Raw genomic sequence first — 20,898 nt, 5'->3', positions numbered from 1 at the left:
GCAGTAGTCCTTGTATATAGTATCATTACTACCTCGTACCCCTGCACAATGACTCCATAGCAGTAGTCCTTGTATATAGTCTCATTACTACCTCGTACCCCTGCACAATGACTCCATAGCAGTAGTCCTTGTATATAGTCTCATTACAACCTCGTACCCCTGCACATTAACTCCATAGCAGTAGTCCTTGTATATAGTCTCCTTACTACCTCGTACCCCTGCACAATGACTCCATAGCAGTAGTCATTGTATATAGTCTCATTACTACCTCGTACCCCTGCACATTGACTCCATAGCAGTAGTCCTTGTATATAGTCTCATTACTACCTCGTACCCCTGCACAATGACTCCATAGCAGTAGTCCTTGTATATAGTCTCATTACTACCTCGTACCCCTGCACAATGACTCCATAGCAGTAGTCCTTGTATATAGTCTCATTACTACCTCGTACCCCTGCACAATGACTCCATAGCAGTAGTCCTTGTATATAGTCTCATTACTACCTCGTACCCCTGCACAATGACTCCATAGCAGTAGTCCTTGTATATAGTCTCATTACAACCTCGTACCCCTGCACATTGACTCCATAGCAGTAGTCCTTGTATATAGTCTCCTTACTACCTCGTACCCCTGCACAATGACGCCATAGCAGTAGTTCTTGTATATAGTCTCATTACTACCTCGTACCCCTGCACATTGACACCATACCAGTAGTCCTTGTATATAGTCTCATTACCACCTCGTACCCCTGCACATTGACTCCACACCAGTAGTCCTTGTATATAGTCTCATTACTACCTCGTACCCCTGCACATTGACTACATACCAGTAGTCCTTGTATATAGTCTCATTACTACCTCATACCCCTGCACATTGACTCCACACCAGTAGTCCTTGTACAGTATATAGTCTCATTACTACCTCGTACCCCTGCACATTGACTACATACCAGTAGTCCGTGTATATAGTCTCATTACTACCTCGTACACCTGCACATTGACTCCACACCAGTAGTCCTTGTATATAGTCTCATTACTACCTCGTACCCCTGCACATTGACTCCATACCAGTAGTCCTTGTATATAGTCTCATTACAACCTTGTACCCCTGCACATTGACTCCATACCAGTAGTCCTTGTATATAGTCTCATTACAACCTCGTACCCCTGCTCATTGACTTGGTACCGGTACTCCTTGAATACAGCCCCGTTATTGCTATTTATTCTGTTTCTATTTTCTTTAAATATTAAGAAATATTTCCCTCTTAAACTCTGCATTGTTGGGAAAGGGCTTATACATAAGCATTTAATGGTAACTTGTGACTTGGGACAAATAAAATGTTATTGATTGATTGACACACAGACACACACACAGCATACACTACACCAACATAGCACATACAGTTGAAGTCATAAGTTTACATACACTTAGGTTGGAGTCATTAAAACTTGTTATTCTACCACTCCACAAATTTATTGTTAACAAACTATAGTTTTGGCAAGTCGGTTAGGACATCTACTTTGTACATGACACAAGTAATTTTTCCAACAGTTGTTTACAGACACATTATTTCACTTATAATTCACTGTATCACAATTCCAGGGGGTCAGAAGTTTACATACACTAAGTTGACTGTGCCTTTAAATAAATTGGAAAATTCCAGAAGATGATGCCATGGCTTTAGAAGCTTCTGATAGGTTAATTGATATAATTTGAGTCAATTGGAGGTGTACCTGTGGATGTATTTCAAGGCCTACCTTCAAACTCAGTGCCTCTTTGCTTGACATCATGGGAAAACCAAAAGAAATCAGCCAAGACCTCAGCAAACAATGTGTAGACCTCCACAAGTCTGCTTCATCCTTGGGAGTAATTTACAAACGCCTGAAGGTACCAAGTTCATCTGTGCAAACAATAGTACGCAAGTATGTACACCATGGGACCATGCAGCCGTCATTCCGCTCAGGAAGGAGACTCGTTCTGTCTCCTAGAGATGAACGTACTTTTGTGCGAAAAGTAAAGGACCTTGTGAAGATGCTGGAGGAAACATGTATAAAAGTATCCATATCCACAGTAAAATGAGTCCTATATCCACATAATCTGAAAGGCCGCTCAGCAAGGAAGAAGCCACTGCTCCAAACCGCCATAAAAAAGCCAGACTATCGTTTGCAACTGCACATCATACTTTTTGGAGAAATGTCCTCTGGTCTGATGAAACAAAAAATAGTGTTTGGCTATAATGATCGTTGTTAAAAAGGGGGAGGCTTGCCAGCTGAAGAACACCATCCCAACCGTGAAGCACGGGGGTGGCAGCATCATGTTTTGGGGGTGCTTTGTTGCAGGAGGGACTGGTGCACTTCACAAAATTGATGGCATCATTAAGGATGGAAAATTATGTGGATATATTGAAGCAACATCTCAAGACATCAGTCAGGAAGTTAAAGCTTGATCACAAATGGGTCTTCCAAATGGACACTGACCCCAAGCATACTTCCAAAGTTGTGGCAAAATGGGTTAAGGACAACAAAGTCAAGGTATTGGAGTGGCCATCACAAATCCCTGACCTTAATCCCATAGAAAATTTGTGGGCAGTACTGAAAAAGCATGTGCGAGCAAGGAGGCCTACAAACCTGACTCAGTTACACCAGCTCTGTCAGGAGAAATGGGTCAAAATTCACCCAACTTATTGTGGGAAGCTTGTGGAAGGCTACCCGAAACATTTGACCCAAGATAAACAATTTAAAGGCAATGCTACCAAATACGAATTGAGTGTATGTAAACTTCTGACCCACTGGGAATGTGATGAAAGAAATTAAAGCTGAAATAAATCATTCTCTCTACTATTATTCTGACATTTCACATTCCTAATACAAAGTGGTGACCCTACCTGACCTAAAACAGGAATTTTTACTAGGATTAAATGTCAGGAATTGTGAAAAACTGAGTTTAAATGTATTTGGCTAAGGTGTATGTAAACTTCAGAATCCAACTGTATACCCTTACACAGAACGCACTCACTTCAAGCACGTGCCTGCATATAGGAAATCCTTATCCACAAAATATGCCCATCACCTGATCGACTCTAGCTCTTGTATAACTGTGAATACATAACCAGCTGAACTTGGTGGAGTGTGATAATGTTTTGTGAGAAGGTCTCTGTGGATGAGGATTACTTTCCATTGACTGAAGGATGGGGCTCTCGTACTGTACACTACAGCACTGAAGACAGATACCCTCATCTGCTCAGATCTCTCTCTCACTGGATCATTTCTGGGCCTTCCTGAGATGGCATTAGGTTTTATTTTTATGACAGGGTATGCCACCTGTAAAATGAGGCCTGATTCCTGTAGTGTGAGAGGCTATCGTCTGGCTGGGTTAGGGTTATGGCCTGGGTCGGACATAGCGCAGAAAGGCGTGTGACTTGGCCGGACTCGCACAAATTCCTCAAACAGAGTCAGAGGGGATGATGTGGTCAGACAGAACCGTACTACTGCAGATCTCACTCTCCTCTCTTTCTCTCTGTTTCTCTCTGTTTCTGCATTTCTCTCTCTGTTTCTCTCTCTCTCTCTCTCTCTCTCTCTCTCTGTCTCTATCTCTCTCTGTCTCTCTCGTTCTTACACTTTCTGCCCACTGTCTTTCTGTCATTGTCAATACATTTTTTTTTATTAATGGACCTGCCTGGTAAAATCAAGTTTACAATAAGTAAAAAATAAAACTCTCAGTTTTTTCTATCTTTATTTTTTGTGCTGTTTATCTGTACAGTGTTAATATTTGCACACTCTATTTGCACACAGTCTCAGTAAGAGTTGACACACAATCCAGAGACTTCCCATCATACTATAATTGAGACATCATGTGCACTGAACTAAACTTATACCTGACACAAAAAGAGCCAAAGCCACAATTAACACACTTCCATGGAGGTAAAATGTCCTGGAAGCACAGTGAGTGTAACAGTGAGTGTAACTTGTGATGAGTTGTGAAAGGAATTTTATATGGAAAGTCTTTAAACATCCTCATCATCATCCTCCTCCTCATCATCCTCATCATCATCTTCCTTCTTCCCCTCATCATCAACTTCCTCCTTCCCCTCATCATCCTTCTTCTCCTATTATTCATCATCATCATCAGCTTCCTCCTCCCCCTTATCCTCATCTTCATCATCATTATCATCTTCCTCCTTCCTCTCAGCATCATCTTCCTCCTCCCCTCAGCATCCTCCTCATCATCTTCCTCCTCCCCCTCCTCATTCGTCATCATCTTCCTCCTTTTCCTCACCATCCTCATCATCAATATTATTCAATGTCGTTGCATATAGTCTAGTTCTTGTGGCAGTTTTGTTTGGCAGTCAAACCTGGGTTGTCAGCACACTTCAAGACCATGTCAGTACGCTTATCTAAAGCCTAGGCTCGGGTCTCCAGGTCTCAGACGAGATCACTCATTATGCACGCATAGCTCACTGAACCACCTCCGCTCCACTTGTACGCAGAGCGACAGATAATCAGATAAACTATACCAATTAAGCAAATTTGCCCTGCCAATGGAGTCTATAGTCCAGTCAAGTTTTTATCAGACTGACTCAACTTCTACTGACTAAACTCCTACCGAGAATGACTCAACTCTTACTGAGAATGACTCAACTTTTACTGAGACTGACTCAAATTCTACTGAGACTGACTGACTCAACTTCTACTGAGACTGACTGACTCAACTTCTAATGAGACTGACTGACTCAACTTCTAATGAGACTGACTCAACTTCTATTGAGACTGACTAAACTTCTACGGAGACTGACTCAACTTCTACTGAGAATGACTCAACATCTAATGAGATTAACTCAACTTCAACCAAGACTGACTCAACTTCTACTGAGACTGACTCAAATTCTACTGAGACTGACTGACACAACTTCTACTGAGGCTGACTGACTCAACTTCTAATGAGACTGACTGACTCAACTTCTAATGAGAATGACTCAACTTCTATTGAGACTGACTCAACTTCTATGGAGACTGACTCAACTTCTACTGAGAATGACTCAACATCTAATGAGATTAACTCAACTTCAACCAAGACTGACTCAACTTCTACCTAGACTGACTCAACTCCTACCAAGAATGACTCAACTCTTACAGAGACTGACTCAACTTCTACTAAGAATGACTCAACTTCTACTGAGGTTAATGCAACTTCTACTGACTCAACTTCTACTGAGTATGAATCAACTTGTACTAAGTAATCTTAAATAATCTTAGGAAAGGGTTCTTTATAGCACCATACAGGTTCCATTTAGAACCTTATGAGCATGGTTCTTTATTTAACCTTAAAAAAAGGTTCTATATAGCACCAAAAATGGATCTGCAATGGTTACAAGCCAAAGAACCCTAATTTGGCACTAATACAGAACCATTTTCTTTGTATGTATTCTCCCCTCTGTCTCTCTGTTCTGATTGTCTCTACCCTCGACTCTCTCTTAAGAAACTGTCAATCAAACAACACTGTGGACAACCATCACTTTGCATCACCTTAATGTAACCGATGTGAAATGGCTAGCTAGTTAGCGGGGTGTGCGCTAATAGCGTTTCAATCGGTGACTTCACTCGCTCTGAGTCCTTGAAGTAGTTTTTCCCCTTGCTCTGCAAGAGCCGTGGCTTTTGTGGAGCGATGGGTAACGATGCTTCGTGGGAGGCAGTTGTTGATGTGTGCAGAGGGTCCCTGATTCAAGCCCAGGTAGGGGCGTGGAGAGGGATGGAAGCTATACTGTTACATTAACAAAAGTTTATATAGAAGGTTTATGACCACAGTTCCTATGTTATAGAACCATATACATTTAATAAGTGCAATAAAGCTCAGTTACTGTGTGCACAATCAACCCATGCCTAAAAAATCCCTCAGTATTCACTGCCATTAATTTAAGGTGGGTCATCCCTCAGTATTCACTGCCATTAATTTAAGGTGGGCCATCCCTCAGTATTCACTGCCATTAATTTAAGGTGGGCCATCCCTCGGTGGATGTTTCCTTCTATCACCCTTTATTTGTTGCTAAATGATTGTGAGTAATTACTCTCAAGGTCCTCCCTTGGCCAACCCTACAAAGTTATAAACCTCCATGTCATGATTGTAAAATTACAGGGATTGGGACGATATCACTGCCCCACTCACAGTAATAGTTTGATAAAGACTGGACTGAACTATAGACTCCATTGGCAGGAAAGATTGAACATGCTTGACCTAGTTGCTCTTACTATCTGTAGCTCTGCGTGCAAGTGGAGCGGAAGTCGTTCAGTGAACTATGCTTGCATGATGAGGGATCTTGTGTGAGACCTGAAGACCCGAGCCCAAGCTTCATCTCTGTGGAATAGCATGGTCTTAAGGTGTACAACCCAGGTTTGACTGCCAGGTGGTAAGTCCAGACTGCTAGAGTCGCCAAACAAAGTGACCACAACAACTAGACCAGCCTATATGCAAGAACATCTAATAATATTGATGATGATGATGAGGGGGAAGAGGAAGATAATGAGGATGAGGAGGAGGATGATGATGATGAGGATGTTAACAGACTTTCCATATAACATTCCTTTCATAACTCATCACAAGTTACATTCCCGGGTTCTTCATAACCATAACTGATGATAGAAAATAGAAAAGGAAGCTTTACCTCCATGGAAGTTTAAGAATGCCTTGGGTTCTTTTTGATGATGCAAAGTGTCAGGTATTAGTTCAGTTCCTTGCACATGATGTCTCAATTATAGCATGATGGGAAGTCTCTGGAATATGTAAGGACTGGATTACAGTAAAACTTGAGTTCTAGGAAGTAGTCCACATTGCAGTATAAAGTTGGTTGTATGTTACAGTGAAAGGGTGGTTACCCTAGTTGCCTTGGAGACGAGGCCGGGGGTGGAGCCCGCGCTCGCGGAAACTGGCTTTAAATAAGTGCTGGGAGTGAGAAGTTTTACACAGTTTCATTTGGATTCTACTCAGGAACTACTGACGGTAGTAACGGCGTAAACTACCACGATCCGGCCATCGCCTTGAACAGTATCGATTTGGACAAGACAATCAGAACCATGTGTGGTAAGGTCAAATAGAGCTACATCTTTTACTGTGCATCATGGAACTGGCAATCTGGAGTGCCTAATCAGGAGACAGTTTACGCATTATGCAAAAACATGACGGTAGGTTAGTTTAGTTTAGGCTATTACTATTATTGGAATCTGACAATTATTATGTATGTTGTTATTGTAGGCTATTTTAAACCAGTCCGTTCAGACAGTTTGTGTATGTGCGTCACTGAATGCTGAATGAAGTGCCATCCTTGTAGGCAATTTACATGTCAGTGCAGGCACTTTTTATATCTAAATATAAACCTCGATTAAATGTAGAGTTCAGCTGCGGTCCTCAGTACAATATATTGGTGGGACACTGATCCTCCCGCCGTAGATAACATCCCTCTTCCATGCATCCTGAACAGGACGTTGAGTTGCTACGTGTCAATTTACCTCCTCGGGGTAGGCCTGTCAATGACAGCTCAGCATTGTATTGTGAGCAGGTTCTGATGATACACATCAATGTGATATTATCGCCCCATGGAGCTTCATTTTCAAATGTCCAACATTTGGTAAAACGAAACGTAGCCTATGCTTAAAGATGTAGGTGTCACCAGAGTCGTTGGATTCTAGGCCTACGCACATTTATGTTGCTGAAATATGATTATGCATTATCATGAAAATGTAGGATTGTTTAAGCAATAAGGAATGTTGTATATGACCAATATACCACGGCTGAGGGCTGTTCTTATGTATGACGCATCTCGGAGTACCTGGGTACAGCCCTTAGCGGTGGTATATTGGCCGTATATAACAAACAAACCCCGAGGTGCCTTATTGCTATTATAAACTGGTTACCAACGTAATTAGAGCAGTAAAAATGCATGTTTTGTCATACACGTGATATATGATCTGATATGCCACGGCTGTCAGCCAATCACCATTCAGGGCTTGAATGAACAAGTTTATAAATACTATTAAATACTTTTAGTTTAATAGTAACTATTTTGCCCCTAGGTGAGAAATCTAAGCAATGCGTTACAACAGACACTATATCTATGTCGGCCAGTTTGCTTTTCTCAGCCACTCAAAAAAATGCTATCTAGAACCTAAAATGTTTCATCGGCTGTCCCCATAGGAGAACCCTTTGAATAATTATCCCTGTTTTGTTCCAGGTAGAACTATTTTGGGTTACATGGAGAACCCTTTCCACAGAAAGGTTCCACGTTCCACCTGAAACCAAAAATGGTTCTACCTGGAACCAGAAAGGCTTCTCCTATGTGGACAGCAGAAGAACCCTTTTGGAACCCTTTTTTCTAAGCGTGTACTTGGTTGAGGCGAACATTGCGCTCCACTCAATGGCCACCTTAAACCAACCTCCCTCCATTGCACAGCGCGCAGACTGGGAAGTTTAATTTCGCACATCACGGATCCCCTTTGAGGTGCTCCGGATACAGTGAAATGCTTACTTACAAGCCCTTAATCAACATTGCAGTTTAATTTAAAAAATATATAAATATAACAAATAATTAAGGAACCACAATAAAATATTCAGACAGCAGCAACTATTCTGTAAATGCTACCATTATATCCCCAGTTGGATAGAGACTAATTCATTGATATACACTTTAAAAAAAATGTATATATATAAATATTATGATTTAATTTCACTAATTTGTCCCAGTTGGCCATGTCAGTAACCCATCTGCATAGGCCACTGCTTCCATGTTTACAGTATATTATAGAGGAGGATTTTTCCAAACACAGGAAGAGAGGATTGTGAAATACATCAAACAACTGTTGGGTTACTGAGTGACACTTTATCCGTCTCTGCTCTCAAATTCTTACACTACTTTGCTGAGAGTTTTATTCTATATTTGAATGAATACACTGTAAAATATGTATAGTACAGGACTCATCTCATCAACTGATTTGATTTGATTTGAACTGTTTGCTGCACCATAGCAACAGAATAGGATTTACCCCCTGTGCTAACACGACTATGGGAAATGGCAGCCCCTATCCCTAACTCAACAACCCAGTATTGAATGTACAATCTACATTATAACTACACACTGTTGAATATGAAGATTGAAGAAGGAAAGGGAGGGTCAAAAAAGCAGTGAAAAGACCACAGAGCTGATCTATGTCTCTATGCCTCTATCTCGCTGTCTCTGTCTCTATCTTTATGTCTCTATGTTTCTATCTCTGTCTCTATCTTTATGTGTCTATGTTTCTATCTCTGTCTCTATCTCTATGTCTCTATCTTTACGTCTCTATGTCTCTGTCTCTATGTCTCTATCTTTGTGTCTATGTCTCTGTCTCTATCTCCATGTCTCTATCTTTATGTGTCTATGTCTCTATGTCTCTGTCTCTATGTCTATATTTTTGTCTCTGTCTCTATCTTTATGTCTCTGTCTATATGTCTCTGTCTCTATGTCTCTATCTTTATCTGGCTTTATATCTCTGTCTCTATTTCTCTATCTCTATATCTCTATGTCTCTGTCTCTATCTTTATGTCTCTATCTCTATATCTATGGCTGTATGTCTCTATCTCCATGTCTCTATGTCTCTGTCTCTATGTCTCTGTCTCTATGTCTTTGTCTCTATCTTTATGTCTCTATTTCTCTATCTTTATGTCTCTATTTCTCTATCTTTATGTCTCTGTCTCTGTCCTGTCTCTATGTCTCTGTCTCTATATCTCTGTCTCTATGTCTCTATCTTTATGTCTCTATTTTTATGTCTATGTCACTATGTTTCTGTCTCTGTCTCTTTATTTATGTCTCTGTCTCTATGTCTCTATCTCTATGCCTCTATCTTTATGTCTCTATCTCTATATCTATGTCTGTATGTCTCTATCTCCATGTCTCTGTCTCTATGTCTCTGTCTCGATGTCTCTATGTCTCTGTCTCTATGTCTATGTCTATGTCTCTATCTTTGTCTCTATTTTTATGTTTCTGTCTCTATGTCTCTGTATTTGTCTCTGTCTCTGTCTCTATCTCTATATCTCTCTCTCTGTCTCTATCTTTATGTCTCTATATATATGACTGTATCTCCATCTCCATGTCTCTTCTCCATGTCTCTATCTCTATGTCTCTATCTCTATGTCTCTATGTCTCTGTCTCGATGTCAATATGTCTCTGTCTCGATGTCTATATGTCTCTGTCTCAATGTCTAAATGTCTCTGTCTCGATGTCTATACGTCTCTATCTCCATGTCTCTATGTCTCTATCTCTATCTCCATGTCTCTATCTCTATGTCTCTATCTCTATGTCTCTGTCTCTATGTCTCTGTCTCGATGTCTATACGTCTCTATCTCCATGTCTCTATCTCCATGTCTCTATCTCTATGTCTCTATCTCTATGTCTCTGTCTCTATGTCTCTGTCTCGATGGCTCTATGTCTCTGTCTCGATGTCTATATGTCTCTATGTCTCTATGCCTCTGCCTCTGTCTCTGTATCTCTTGCTATCTTTTTCTCTCTCTCTCTCTCTCTCTCTCTCTCTCTCTCTCTCTCTCTCTCTCTCTCTCTCTCTCACTGTAGGGATCTTTGCCTACCTGAATTACTGTGTGCCTCGCACCAGAAAGGAGATATTTGAGACGCTGGTGAAGGGACTGCGAAGGCTGGAGTACAGAGGCTATGATTCAGCAGGTAAATAAATGAATATGTTTTATTTTCGCAGTTACATTTTTGCAGTGAAATGTGTTGTTTTACAGGCTCAGCCATAGTAGTACAGCACCCCTAAATCTTTCACCTTGTCGGCTTGGGTATCACCCTGAACACACACACACACACACACACACACACACACACACACACACACACACACACACTATTAATGTATCCAGACTTACTGTGTAACTGTACAGACAGTTCAAGGCTTATAGCACAACTCAACTCATAGTAAAGCACTATTACATCATAAAACCCTAAGGACTACTGATTTCTGCCCTGTGTGATTCAGGCCGGTTAGACAGTATTTGTACATGCTCTGTGTGGTCATACTGAAGGTATGGTATCTAATCACTTACAAGCCAGCTGAAAGCTCCCAGTTCCTGTCAGTTATAGATCATCCTGCTGAGTGCATTGTAGATCTAGGTCCAGGAAGCAGGGCTATGTTGACACACAGGTAGGACAGGTAAAATGAGGTGGGGTGTGGACATCTGATTACATGCTCCATCTGAAACTGGTGTGGGCACTCCATCTAGCTTTAATACCTTATTACTTCCACTATCTGTTCATAGCTACAGCTAGGGGTTGATTTGGGACAGGGAATAGGTCAGCAACGCTCAGATAAGTCTGATGAGTTGAACTTATAACAGAGAAGGTAGTAGTAGAGAGCCCTCGTGAGGAGAGAATCTGTAGCCTTTAGTTCTGTTCTGAGCCTCACCGTGCACCAATGATATCTGCCTCACTGGTATTTACTATTGCTTTGGCATTCCTCCAATGGCATATTCCAGAGTACACAGACACGCATGAACCCCCCCCCATGTTTGTTTATCCTGGAACACAGCCCCTTTCATGGCCGGTAAAACCCATATGCTACACACACACACAGTCATTACCTGTCATTCTATGTGAGCTGGTTAATATCCACAGGGGTTCCACAGTAATCAGCTCTTTGCTCTAAATTAACAACTGGATTAGGATTTGAAGTCTTTCAAACAAGCTTTCACATTGTCATGACTATTGTCTCAGTTAAAGTTGACCTGATTCATTGACTGGCCCTGCAGCCTACTAGCCAGTTAATATAGCCTGCATTGATGATGATTGGCTTAAGGTTGGTATTGGTATAAGTTTGCCTTGTCTCTCTGGTTTCAGGCATCGCTGTGGACAGTGACAAGAAGACAACGACAGAAGACAACAGCAAAATTGTTCTCATCAAGAAGAAAGGCAAAGTGAAGGCCCTGGATGAAGAGCTCTACAGTAGGTCTCATGACTACCTGCATCCATCACATTCCTGTTGTCCAGCGTCAGTATTATGTGTTGTTGAAGTATTCTATAGTCTGTAGCGCTCTCTCTTCTTGGTAACTCCTCTGTCCTTCTGCCGCAGAACCCTTCCAGTTTACTTCCCTCCTTCTTTGCCATAACTAATACCTGTCTAATGAAAGAGCCGACAGTGTAGGGTTACTGTAAGGGTAGCCTCTGCTGAGACCCCAACAACCGGATGTTCCGGTTTTCAGGGGAAATGAAAAGAGGGCGTGTGACGCGACCTCCGTTTTTCGACGTTGACAAGACGACACAACAGAGTTTCTAAACCTACGTACATACGTAACTGTCTCTGGCGACACTCCATCTTAACTCCTCCTCCACATTTACTGGATTGGTTGAACAGTGCAGAAGAGAACCTCCCCCGACAGTTTTTTTCCCTTCTCGTCAAGACCAGTATATAAGGGGTTCTAGTCTCAGAGGCCTTTCTTTTACACCTGCTACGTTAGGTAATGCTAAAAGGTTGAATTACACTTCCGTAGTCCTCTGTCAGCTTCACCCTTTATCACAGTGCTTTATAATGCACCTTTATGGACCGATGTAATGATTCTCCCTTTCATGTTACTGTGCAGACATTGCCATACATGTAAAATGACATGCTCATGGCATTGATCTTGATGGCATTGATCTTAGACAGGTATCACTCATTCATATATCCTTATGTACATATTCTTTATCCCCTTACACTGTGTACAAGACAGTAGTTTTGGAATTGTTAGTTAGATTACTTGTTATTACTGCATTGTCGGAACTAGAAGCACAAGCATTTCGCTACACTCGCATTAACATCTGCTAACCATGTGTATGTGACAAATAAAATTTGATTTGATTTGATTTGATTTGATGTGTCTTGTGAGCAGAGAAAGACTGCATGGATCTGGAGGTGGAGTTGGACACACACTTTGGCATTGCTCACACACGCTGGGCCACACACGGTGAACCCAGTGCCCTCAACAGCCATCCCCAGCGCTCCGACAAGAACAACGGTAACACACACTACACACACATACGCACACATGCCATACATACAGCTGCAAGAATACGTTTGTGAACCCTTTGGAATTACCTGGATTTCTGCATTGATTACTCATAAAATGTGTCACAATAATAGACAAATACAATCTGACTAAACTAATAACACACAAACAGATGTACTTTTCACATTTTCATTGAAGACATTGAGTAATCATTCATAGTGCAGCCTGGAAAAAGTAAGTGAACCCTTGAATTTAGTAACTTGTAGATCCTACTTTAGCAGAAACAACCTCCACCAAACATTTCCTGTAGCTGCTTATAAGACTTGCACAACATTGAGGAGGAAGATTTTTGAAATATTCCTCCCTACAAATCTGTTTCAGTTCATCAATATTTCTGGGTTGTCTTGATTCAGGTCAAGCCACAGCATGGTTAAGGTCAGGACTCTGACTTGGCCATTCCAAAACACAAATGTTCTTCCTTTCAGTCATTCTTTAGTTGATTTACTTGTGTGCTTTGGGTCATTGTCTTGTTGCATCACCCAACCTCTCTTAATCCTGAGGTCATCTGCCCTGACATTCTCCTGTAAAATGTCTTGATACACTTTTGAATTAATTGTTCTCTCAATGATTGCAAGGCGTCCAGGCCCTGAGGCAGCAAAGCAGCCACAAACCATGATGCTCCCTCCACCACGCTTCACACTTGGGATGAGTTTTTAGTGTTGGTGTTCAGTGCCCTTTTTCCTCCACACACATCGTTGTGCATTTTTCCCAAAAAGTTCAACTTTTGTCTAATCTGTCCACAGCACATTTTCCCAGAAGCATTATGGAACATCCAGGTGGTCTTGGGCAAACTTGAGATGTGCCGCAATGTTTTTTTTTAGACAGCAGTGGTTTCCTTGGTGGTGTCCATCCATGAACACCATTGTTGTTCAGTGTTTTTCTGATAGTGGACACATGAACACAGACTATTGTTGTTTGTATAGTTTTCTGGAGGTTTTTTGCTGTTACCCTTGGGTTCTTTCTCACCTCTTTCAGGATTGCCCTTTGTGCTCTTGGAGTGATCTTCGCTGGACGCCCACTCCTAGGGAGAGGAGCAACAGTCATGAATCTTCTCCATTTGTAGACATTTTGTCTTACTGTGGATTGATGAACACCAAGGTCTTTAGCAATGCTAATGTAACCTTTTCCAGATTTGTGCATCTCTATAATGTGTCTTCTAAGGTACTTTGAAAGTTGTTGGGATCGAGGCATGGTTCAAACTAACCAGTCATTCTGGAGAAGAACAGATTGGTCAGTAACCAGGTTTTGTGTGGCTTTGTTTAAAGGGCAGGGCACATGTGCAACCCACACATGCAACCCACTCATCTGCAACCCACTCATCTCATCTCCTTAATTGAAACACCTGACTCCAAATAGCTTTAGGAGAAGTCGTTAACACAGAGGTTCACTTACTTTTTCCATCCTGCACGTGAAGGATTACTCAAAGTCTTCAATACAAATGTGACAAGTACAACTGTTTGTGTGTTATTAGTTTAGTCAGATTGTGTCTGTCTATTATTGTGACTTAGACGAAGATCATACCACATTTTTATGAGTAATCAATGCAGAAATCCAGGGTTCACAAACGTATTCTTGCAACTGAACATACATACATGCATACTTACATACATACATACTTACATACTTACATACATACACACACCCACCCACGGCTCTGCCACATAGATTTCTGGAACGGAGGGGAGAGAGCTTTTTTTCTGTTTACCGATTGTCCAGAGATGTCAATGTGTAGTTACAGTTACAGCTCACAGAGGTGTCTGGCCTCTGACAGAGTCCAGACAGACAGAGTCCAGACAGACAGAGTCCAGACAGACCGACAGACAGGTTCTACTTCAGTTGACCATAGCCATGTCCTTCCTCAGGAACACATTATCATATTACACATATTTTGTACAATATCTTCACTGTATTCTCTCTCTCTTTTCCCCAGCGTTTGTTGTCATCCACAATGGCATCATCACCAACTACAAAGAGTTAAAGAAGTACCTGGTAAGTCCACTCCCCAGTATGTATTTCTGTAGTTTCACTATTTCAGTATCAAGGCTGTTTTGGGTCAAACCCTTGGTTATGGTCCGAGATATGATCAGAAGTGTCATAGGGTTTCAAGCCTTCTGTCATGCGAAGCTTTGCCTTTGACAATCTTAGGCCTGGGTCCTTTGTGTAGGGCTTTTTGACTGTTGCACTATTCCACACAAATGCAAGTGAATTGAAATGGCATTGAAAAAGTGGCAATGGGCAATGTTTACTTTAGGCAGAAGTCGTACATAGGCTGTGTAGAAAACCCTAAAGCGTTTGTTCAGCTCCCCTCTACATTGTGGACTTCACAGCGTGAGCAGCGCAAGTGATTTATATAAGGAAGGGAGTTTGTAAAATCGAAAAGTATGCACCTAAGAAATTGTTTTCAATATGAACTTTATATGCCCGAACTCAGAATCACTTGGGCTCTCCAAAAATAATATGGTCCCTGTGATAGAACATTTATGTTGATTGCCGATTACAGCTGTAGCAGGCTAACTCTCTCTCCCGCCTCCATTTTAACCCACACCTCTTTCAAGTGCCACACAAGCAGGCCATCCTGAATAGTTACTTATAGCTACCGCTACTGGTATTACTAGTTGCCACTCCTTATTATTGTGGTATATAATGTTGATACCTATACCATTGCAACTACACTGAGTATAAAAAAACATTAAGAACTCTTTCCATGATATAGACTGACCAGGTGAATCCAGGTGAAAGCTAGGATCCCTTATTGATGACACTTACAATAAACATACACCAGCGAAAGTTGCTGGGAAAGTAGCCCTGTTTCTGCCCTAGTCATGACTGTACTATACATGCTGTAAACTACAAAGGGAGAAGCCAAATTCTGAACCACACCCTTTTCAAGTACATACTCTGATACTCTTCACTCCGTTTTCCCCCCCATTTGACCAGATCTCAGCTATTACCAATGTTATCAGTAATTACTAGCAATTAATTTATCAAAAGCAGTTGATATGCTCTAACAATAAGTCAATAAGGTATGTACAAATGAATTTTGTCACTGTGTTCTGTCTCACTGGTTTCTTGTGGCAGATGAAGTCTCAATACGTACTAAAATACACTGAGTATGCAAAACAACTCTTTCAAAGACAGACTGACCAAGTGAATCCGGGTGAAAGCTATGATCCCTTATTGATGTCACTTGTTAAATTCACTTCAATCAGTGTAGATGAAGGGGAGGAAAGAGGTTAAAGAATACTTTTTAAGCCTTGAGACAATTGAGACATGTATTGTGTATGTGTGTCATTCAGAGGGTGAATGGGTAGGACAAACAATTTATGTGCCTTTGAGCAGGGTATGGTAGATGGTGCCAGGTGCACCGGTTTGGGTCAAGAACTGCAATACTGCTGGGTTTTCCAACAGATGAGTTGTTAGTCTAGAGGAGTTGTTAGTCTAGAGGAGTTGTTAGTCTAGAGGAGTTGTTAGTCTAGAGGAGTTGTTAGTCTAGAGGAGTTGTTCTGCTAGAGGAGTTGTTAGTCTAGAGGAGTTGTTCTGCAAGAGGAGTTGTTAGTCTAGAGGAGTTGTTAGTCTAGAGGAGTTGTTAGTCTAGAGGAGTTGTTAGTCTAGAGGAGTTGTTATGCTAGAGGAGTTGTTAGTCTAGAGGAGTTGTTAGTCTAGAGGAGTTGTTAGTCTAGAGGAGTTGTTATGCTAGAGGAGTTGTTATGCTAGAGGAGTTGTTAGTCTAGAGGAGTTGTTAGTCTAGAGGAGTTGTTATGCTAGAGGAGTTGTTCTGCTAGAGGAGTTGTTAGTCTAGAGGAGTTGTTAGTCTAGAGGAGTTGTTAGTCTAGAGGAGTTGTTAGTCTAGAGGAGTTGTTATGCTAGAGGAGTTGTTAGTCTAGAGGAGTTGTTAGTCTAGAGGAGTTGTTATGCTAGAGGAGTTGTTCTGCTAGAGGACTTGTTAGTCTAGAGGAGTTGTTAGTCTAGAGGAGTTGTTAGTCTAGAGGAGTTGTTAGTCTAGAGGAGTTGTTAGTCTAGAGGAGTTGTTATGCTAGAGGAGTTGTTATGCTAGAGGAGTTGTTAGTCTAGAGGTGTTGTTAGTCTACAGGAGTTGTTAGTCTAGAGGAGTTGTTCTGCTAGAGGAGTTGTTAGTCTAGAGGAGTTGTTAGTCTAGAGGAGTTGTTAGTCTAGAGGAGTTGTTATGCTAGAGGAGTTGTTATGCTAGAGGAGTTGTTAGTCTAGAGGAGTTGTTAGTCTAGAGGAGTTGTTATGCTAGAGGAGTTGTTAGTCTAGAGGAGTTGTTATGCTAGAGGAGTTGTTATGCTAGAGGAGTTGTTATGCTAGAGGAGTTGTTAGTCTAGAGGAGTTGTTATGCTAGAGGAGTTGTTATGCTAGAGGAGTTGTTATGCTAGAGGAGTTGTTAGTCTAGAGGAGTTGTTAGTCTAGAGGAGTTGTTAGTCTAGAGGAGTTGTTAGTCTAGAGGAGTTGTTATGCTAGAGGAGTTGTTAGTCTAGAGGAGTTGTTAGTCTAGAGGAGTTGTTAGTCTAGAGTAGTTGTTAGTCTAGAGGAGTGGTTATGCTAGAGGAGTTGTTATGCTAGAGGAGTTGTTAGTCTAGAGGAGTTGTTATGCTAGAGGAGTTGTTATGCTAGAGGAGTTGTTATGCTAGAGGAGTTGTTAGTCTAGAGGAGTTGTTATGCTAGAGGAGTTGTTATGCTAGAGGAGTTGTTATGCTAGAGGAGTTGTTAGTCTAGAGGAGTTGTTAGTCTAGAGGAGTTGTTAGTCTAGAGGAGTTGTTAGTCTAGAGGAGTTGTTATGCTTGAGGAGTTGTTAGTCTAGAGGAGTTGTTAGTCTAGAGGAGTTGTTAGTCTAGAGTAGTTGTTAGTCTAGAGGAGTTGTTAGTCTAGAGGAGTTGTTAGTCTAGAGGAGTTGTTATGCTAGAGGAGTTGTTATGCTAGAGGAGTTGTTATGCTAGAGGAGTTGTTATGCTAGAGGAGTTGTTATGCTAGAGGAGTTGTTATGCTAGAGGAGTTGTTAGTCTAGAGGAGATGTTAGTCTAGAGGAGTTGTTAGTCTAGAGGAGTTGTTAGTCTAGAGGAGTTGTTAGTCTAGAGGAGTTGTTAGTCTAGAGGAGTTGTTATGCTAGAGGAGTTGTTAGTCTAGTTACTGGTACATCTGGGAGTGCTGCTTCATTAAGCTTGTAACATTCATTCTGATCCCCACCCTCTTTAAGAACTCCAAGGGCTACGAGTTTGAGTCCGAGACGGACACAGAGGTCATCCCTAAACTGATCAAATATGTTTACGACAATCGTGAGAGAGAAGACTTGTCCTTCTCTACGCTGGTGGAGAGGGTCATTCAACAGCTGGTGAGTACTGGGACACCTCAACACTGTTCTAATATGTAATTACTATGGTGCTACTAAGTAATGTACTTCTATTACTATTGCTACTCTACTACTACTACTACTACTGGTGCTACTGTTACTGCTACAGCTACTACTATTACTACTACTATTACTATCATTACTCTGCTACTACTACTACTATTACTACTAATACTACTACTACTATTACTATTATTACTCTGCTACTACTACTACTACTAATACTACTACTACTACTACTAATACCACTACTACTACTAATAATACTACTACTACTATTACTACTACTATTGCTATTATTACTCTGCTACTACTACTGCTATTACTACTACTACTACTACTACTATTACTACTACTACTACTACTGCTGCTGCTGCTGCTACTACTACTACTACTACTACTACTGCTACTAATACTACTACTACTATTACTACTACTACTACTACTACTACTACTACTACTACTACTGCTGCTACTACTACTGCTGCTACTGCTACAATTATTACTACTACTACTACTGCTGCTACTGCTACTACTACTACTACTACTACTATTACTATACTATTACTACTACTACTACTACTACTACTACTACTACTACTACTGCTACTACTACTACTACTACTGCTACAATTATTACTACTACTACTACTGCTATTATTACTACTACTACTACTGCTGCTACTACTACTACTACTACTACTACTACTACTATTACTACATTGACTTCTACTACTACTATTACTACTACTATTACTATTATTACTACTACTACTATTACTACATTGACTTCTACTACTACTATCACTACTACTACTACTATTATTACTATTACTACATTGACTTCTACTACTACTATCACTACTACTACTATCACTACTACTATTACTACTACTATTACTACATTGACTTCTACTATTACTATTATTACTACTGCTACTGCTACTACTACTGCTACTACTACTTCTATCACTACTATTACTACTGCTACTACTACTACTACTACTACTATCACTACTACTATTACTACTGCTACTACTACTACTATCACTACTACTATTACTACTGCTACTACTACTACTATCACTACTACTATTACTATTATTAATACTACTACTGCTACTACTACTATTACTACTGCTGCTGCTACTAAACAAAAATGAATTGCTTGACAAAATAACAAGAACCCTCTCAGATTCCATCTTGCACTATGATGAATGCCAGGTCTTAAACAGCATTGTAAAATGGGTTTGTTTTTAACAACAACAGAGCAACAATATCTCCCAGTTCCTCTCGATGACGTCATCATTCCATACCCCTGTCCCGTAGCTCTGTGTCATTGAGTCCAATCTAGCCTAAAATCTGCCCCCCCCCCCCCCCCCCCCCCCCCCATCTATCTCCATTGAGCCCAGTATGACGTTACTTCACTTTCCGTCCCATTAATAGTGTTACATCATCACCAAAACAGTCATCATTGCAACCGCCCTAACAACATCTTTAGTGACATCACATCTGTATCTGGGGACCAGGAGCGAGACAGACTAACGTACTTAATCACTTTTTCACTTACTAGATTGTCCAGTCATTTTCTCTCATTTTCTCTCTGTCTCGCTCAGTTCTAAACACACTCTTTTGTGTTTAATGTTGTTCCGTTTTGTCTTATTGGAGACCGTCCCATCTCAGCCCCATCTCCCCTCTCCCTGGCTCATCCCAGCCCCATCTCCCCTCTCCCTGGCTCATCCCAGCCCCATCTCCCCTCTCCCTGGCTCATCCCAGCCCCATCTCCCCTCTCCCTGGCTCATCCCAGCCCCATCTCCCCTCTCCCTGGCTCATCTCAACCCCATCTCCCCTCTCCCTGGCTCATCCCAGCCCCATCTCATCTCAGCCCCATCTCCTCTCCCTGGCTCATCTCAACCCCATCTCCTCTCTCCCTGGCTCATCTCAGCCCCATCTCCTCTCTCTCTGGCTCATCTCAGCCCCATCTCCTCTCTCCCTGGCTCATCTCAGCCCCATCTCATCTCAGCCCCATCTCCTCTCCCTGGCTCATCTCAGCCCCATCTCCTCTCTCCCTGGCTCATCTCAGCCCCATCTCCTCTCTCTCTGGCTCATCTCAGCCCCATCTCCTCTCTCCCTGGCTCATCTCAGCCCCATCTCCTCTCTCCCTGGCTCATCTCAGCCCCATCTCTCCCTGGCTCATCTCAGCCCCATCTCCCCTCTCCCTGGCTCATCTCAGCCCCATCTCCTCTCTCACTGGCTCCCTGTAAAAGCTCTGAGAAGATCACAGAGGATCAAGAGTATCTTACAGCTTCACATGGTTTGGGCTAATAGAAACCAGACCAGAGCAGACCCTTTACAGTCTAAAGACCACTGCCTCCCCTCTCTTTCTTCTACTATCCCTCCTCCTTCTCTCTCCACCCTCCTCCCTCCCTCTTTTCAATCTTTTCTCTCTTCCCCGTCCTCTCCA

General features: G+C 41.6%; 1 protein-coding gene across 2 annotated transcripts in view; it reads left to right on the top strand.

The window, feature by feature from the left end:
• The first annotated feature begins 6,800 nt into the window (after positions 1–6,800).
• The window catches only part of LOC110504813 (glutamine--fructose-6-phosphate aminotransferase [isomerizing] 2), a 31,852-nt gene continuing 17,754 nt past the window's right edge, over positions 6,801–20,898 (top strand). The window contains exons 1-6 of one of the 2 annotated variants that reach the window (XM_036969993.2): positions 6,801–7,072; positions 10,587–10,694; positions 11,865–11,969; positions 12,893–13,018; positions 15,000–15,058; positions 18,282–18,416. In XM_036969993.2, the coding sequence (XP_036825888.1) occupies positions 7,066–7,072; positions 10,587–10,694; positions 11,865–11,969; positions 12,893–13,018; positions 15,000–15,058; positions 18,282–18,416 (540 nt within the window). In that variant the 5' untranslated portion in view covers positions 6,801–7,065. The remainder of the gene's footprint in view (positions 7,073–10,586; positions 10,695–11,864; positions 11,970–12,892; positions 13,019–14,999; positions 15,059–18,281; positions 18,417–20,898) is intronic. The other variant, XM_036969994.2, reaches the window with a different exon arrangement.

Source organism: Oncorhynchus mykiss, chromosome 25 (genome assembly GCF_057628025.1).
Source record: "Oncorhynchus mykiss isolate SJ-2025 chromosome 25, ASM5762802v1, whole genome shotgun sequence".
NCBI lineage: Eukaryota > Metazoa > Chordata > Actinopteri > Salmoniformes > Salmonidae > Oncorhynchus > Oncorhynchus mykiss.
This window is presented reverse-complemented; position numbering and strand designations above follow the sequence as displayed.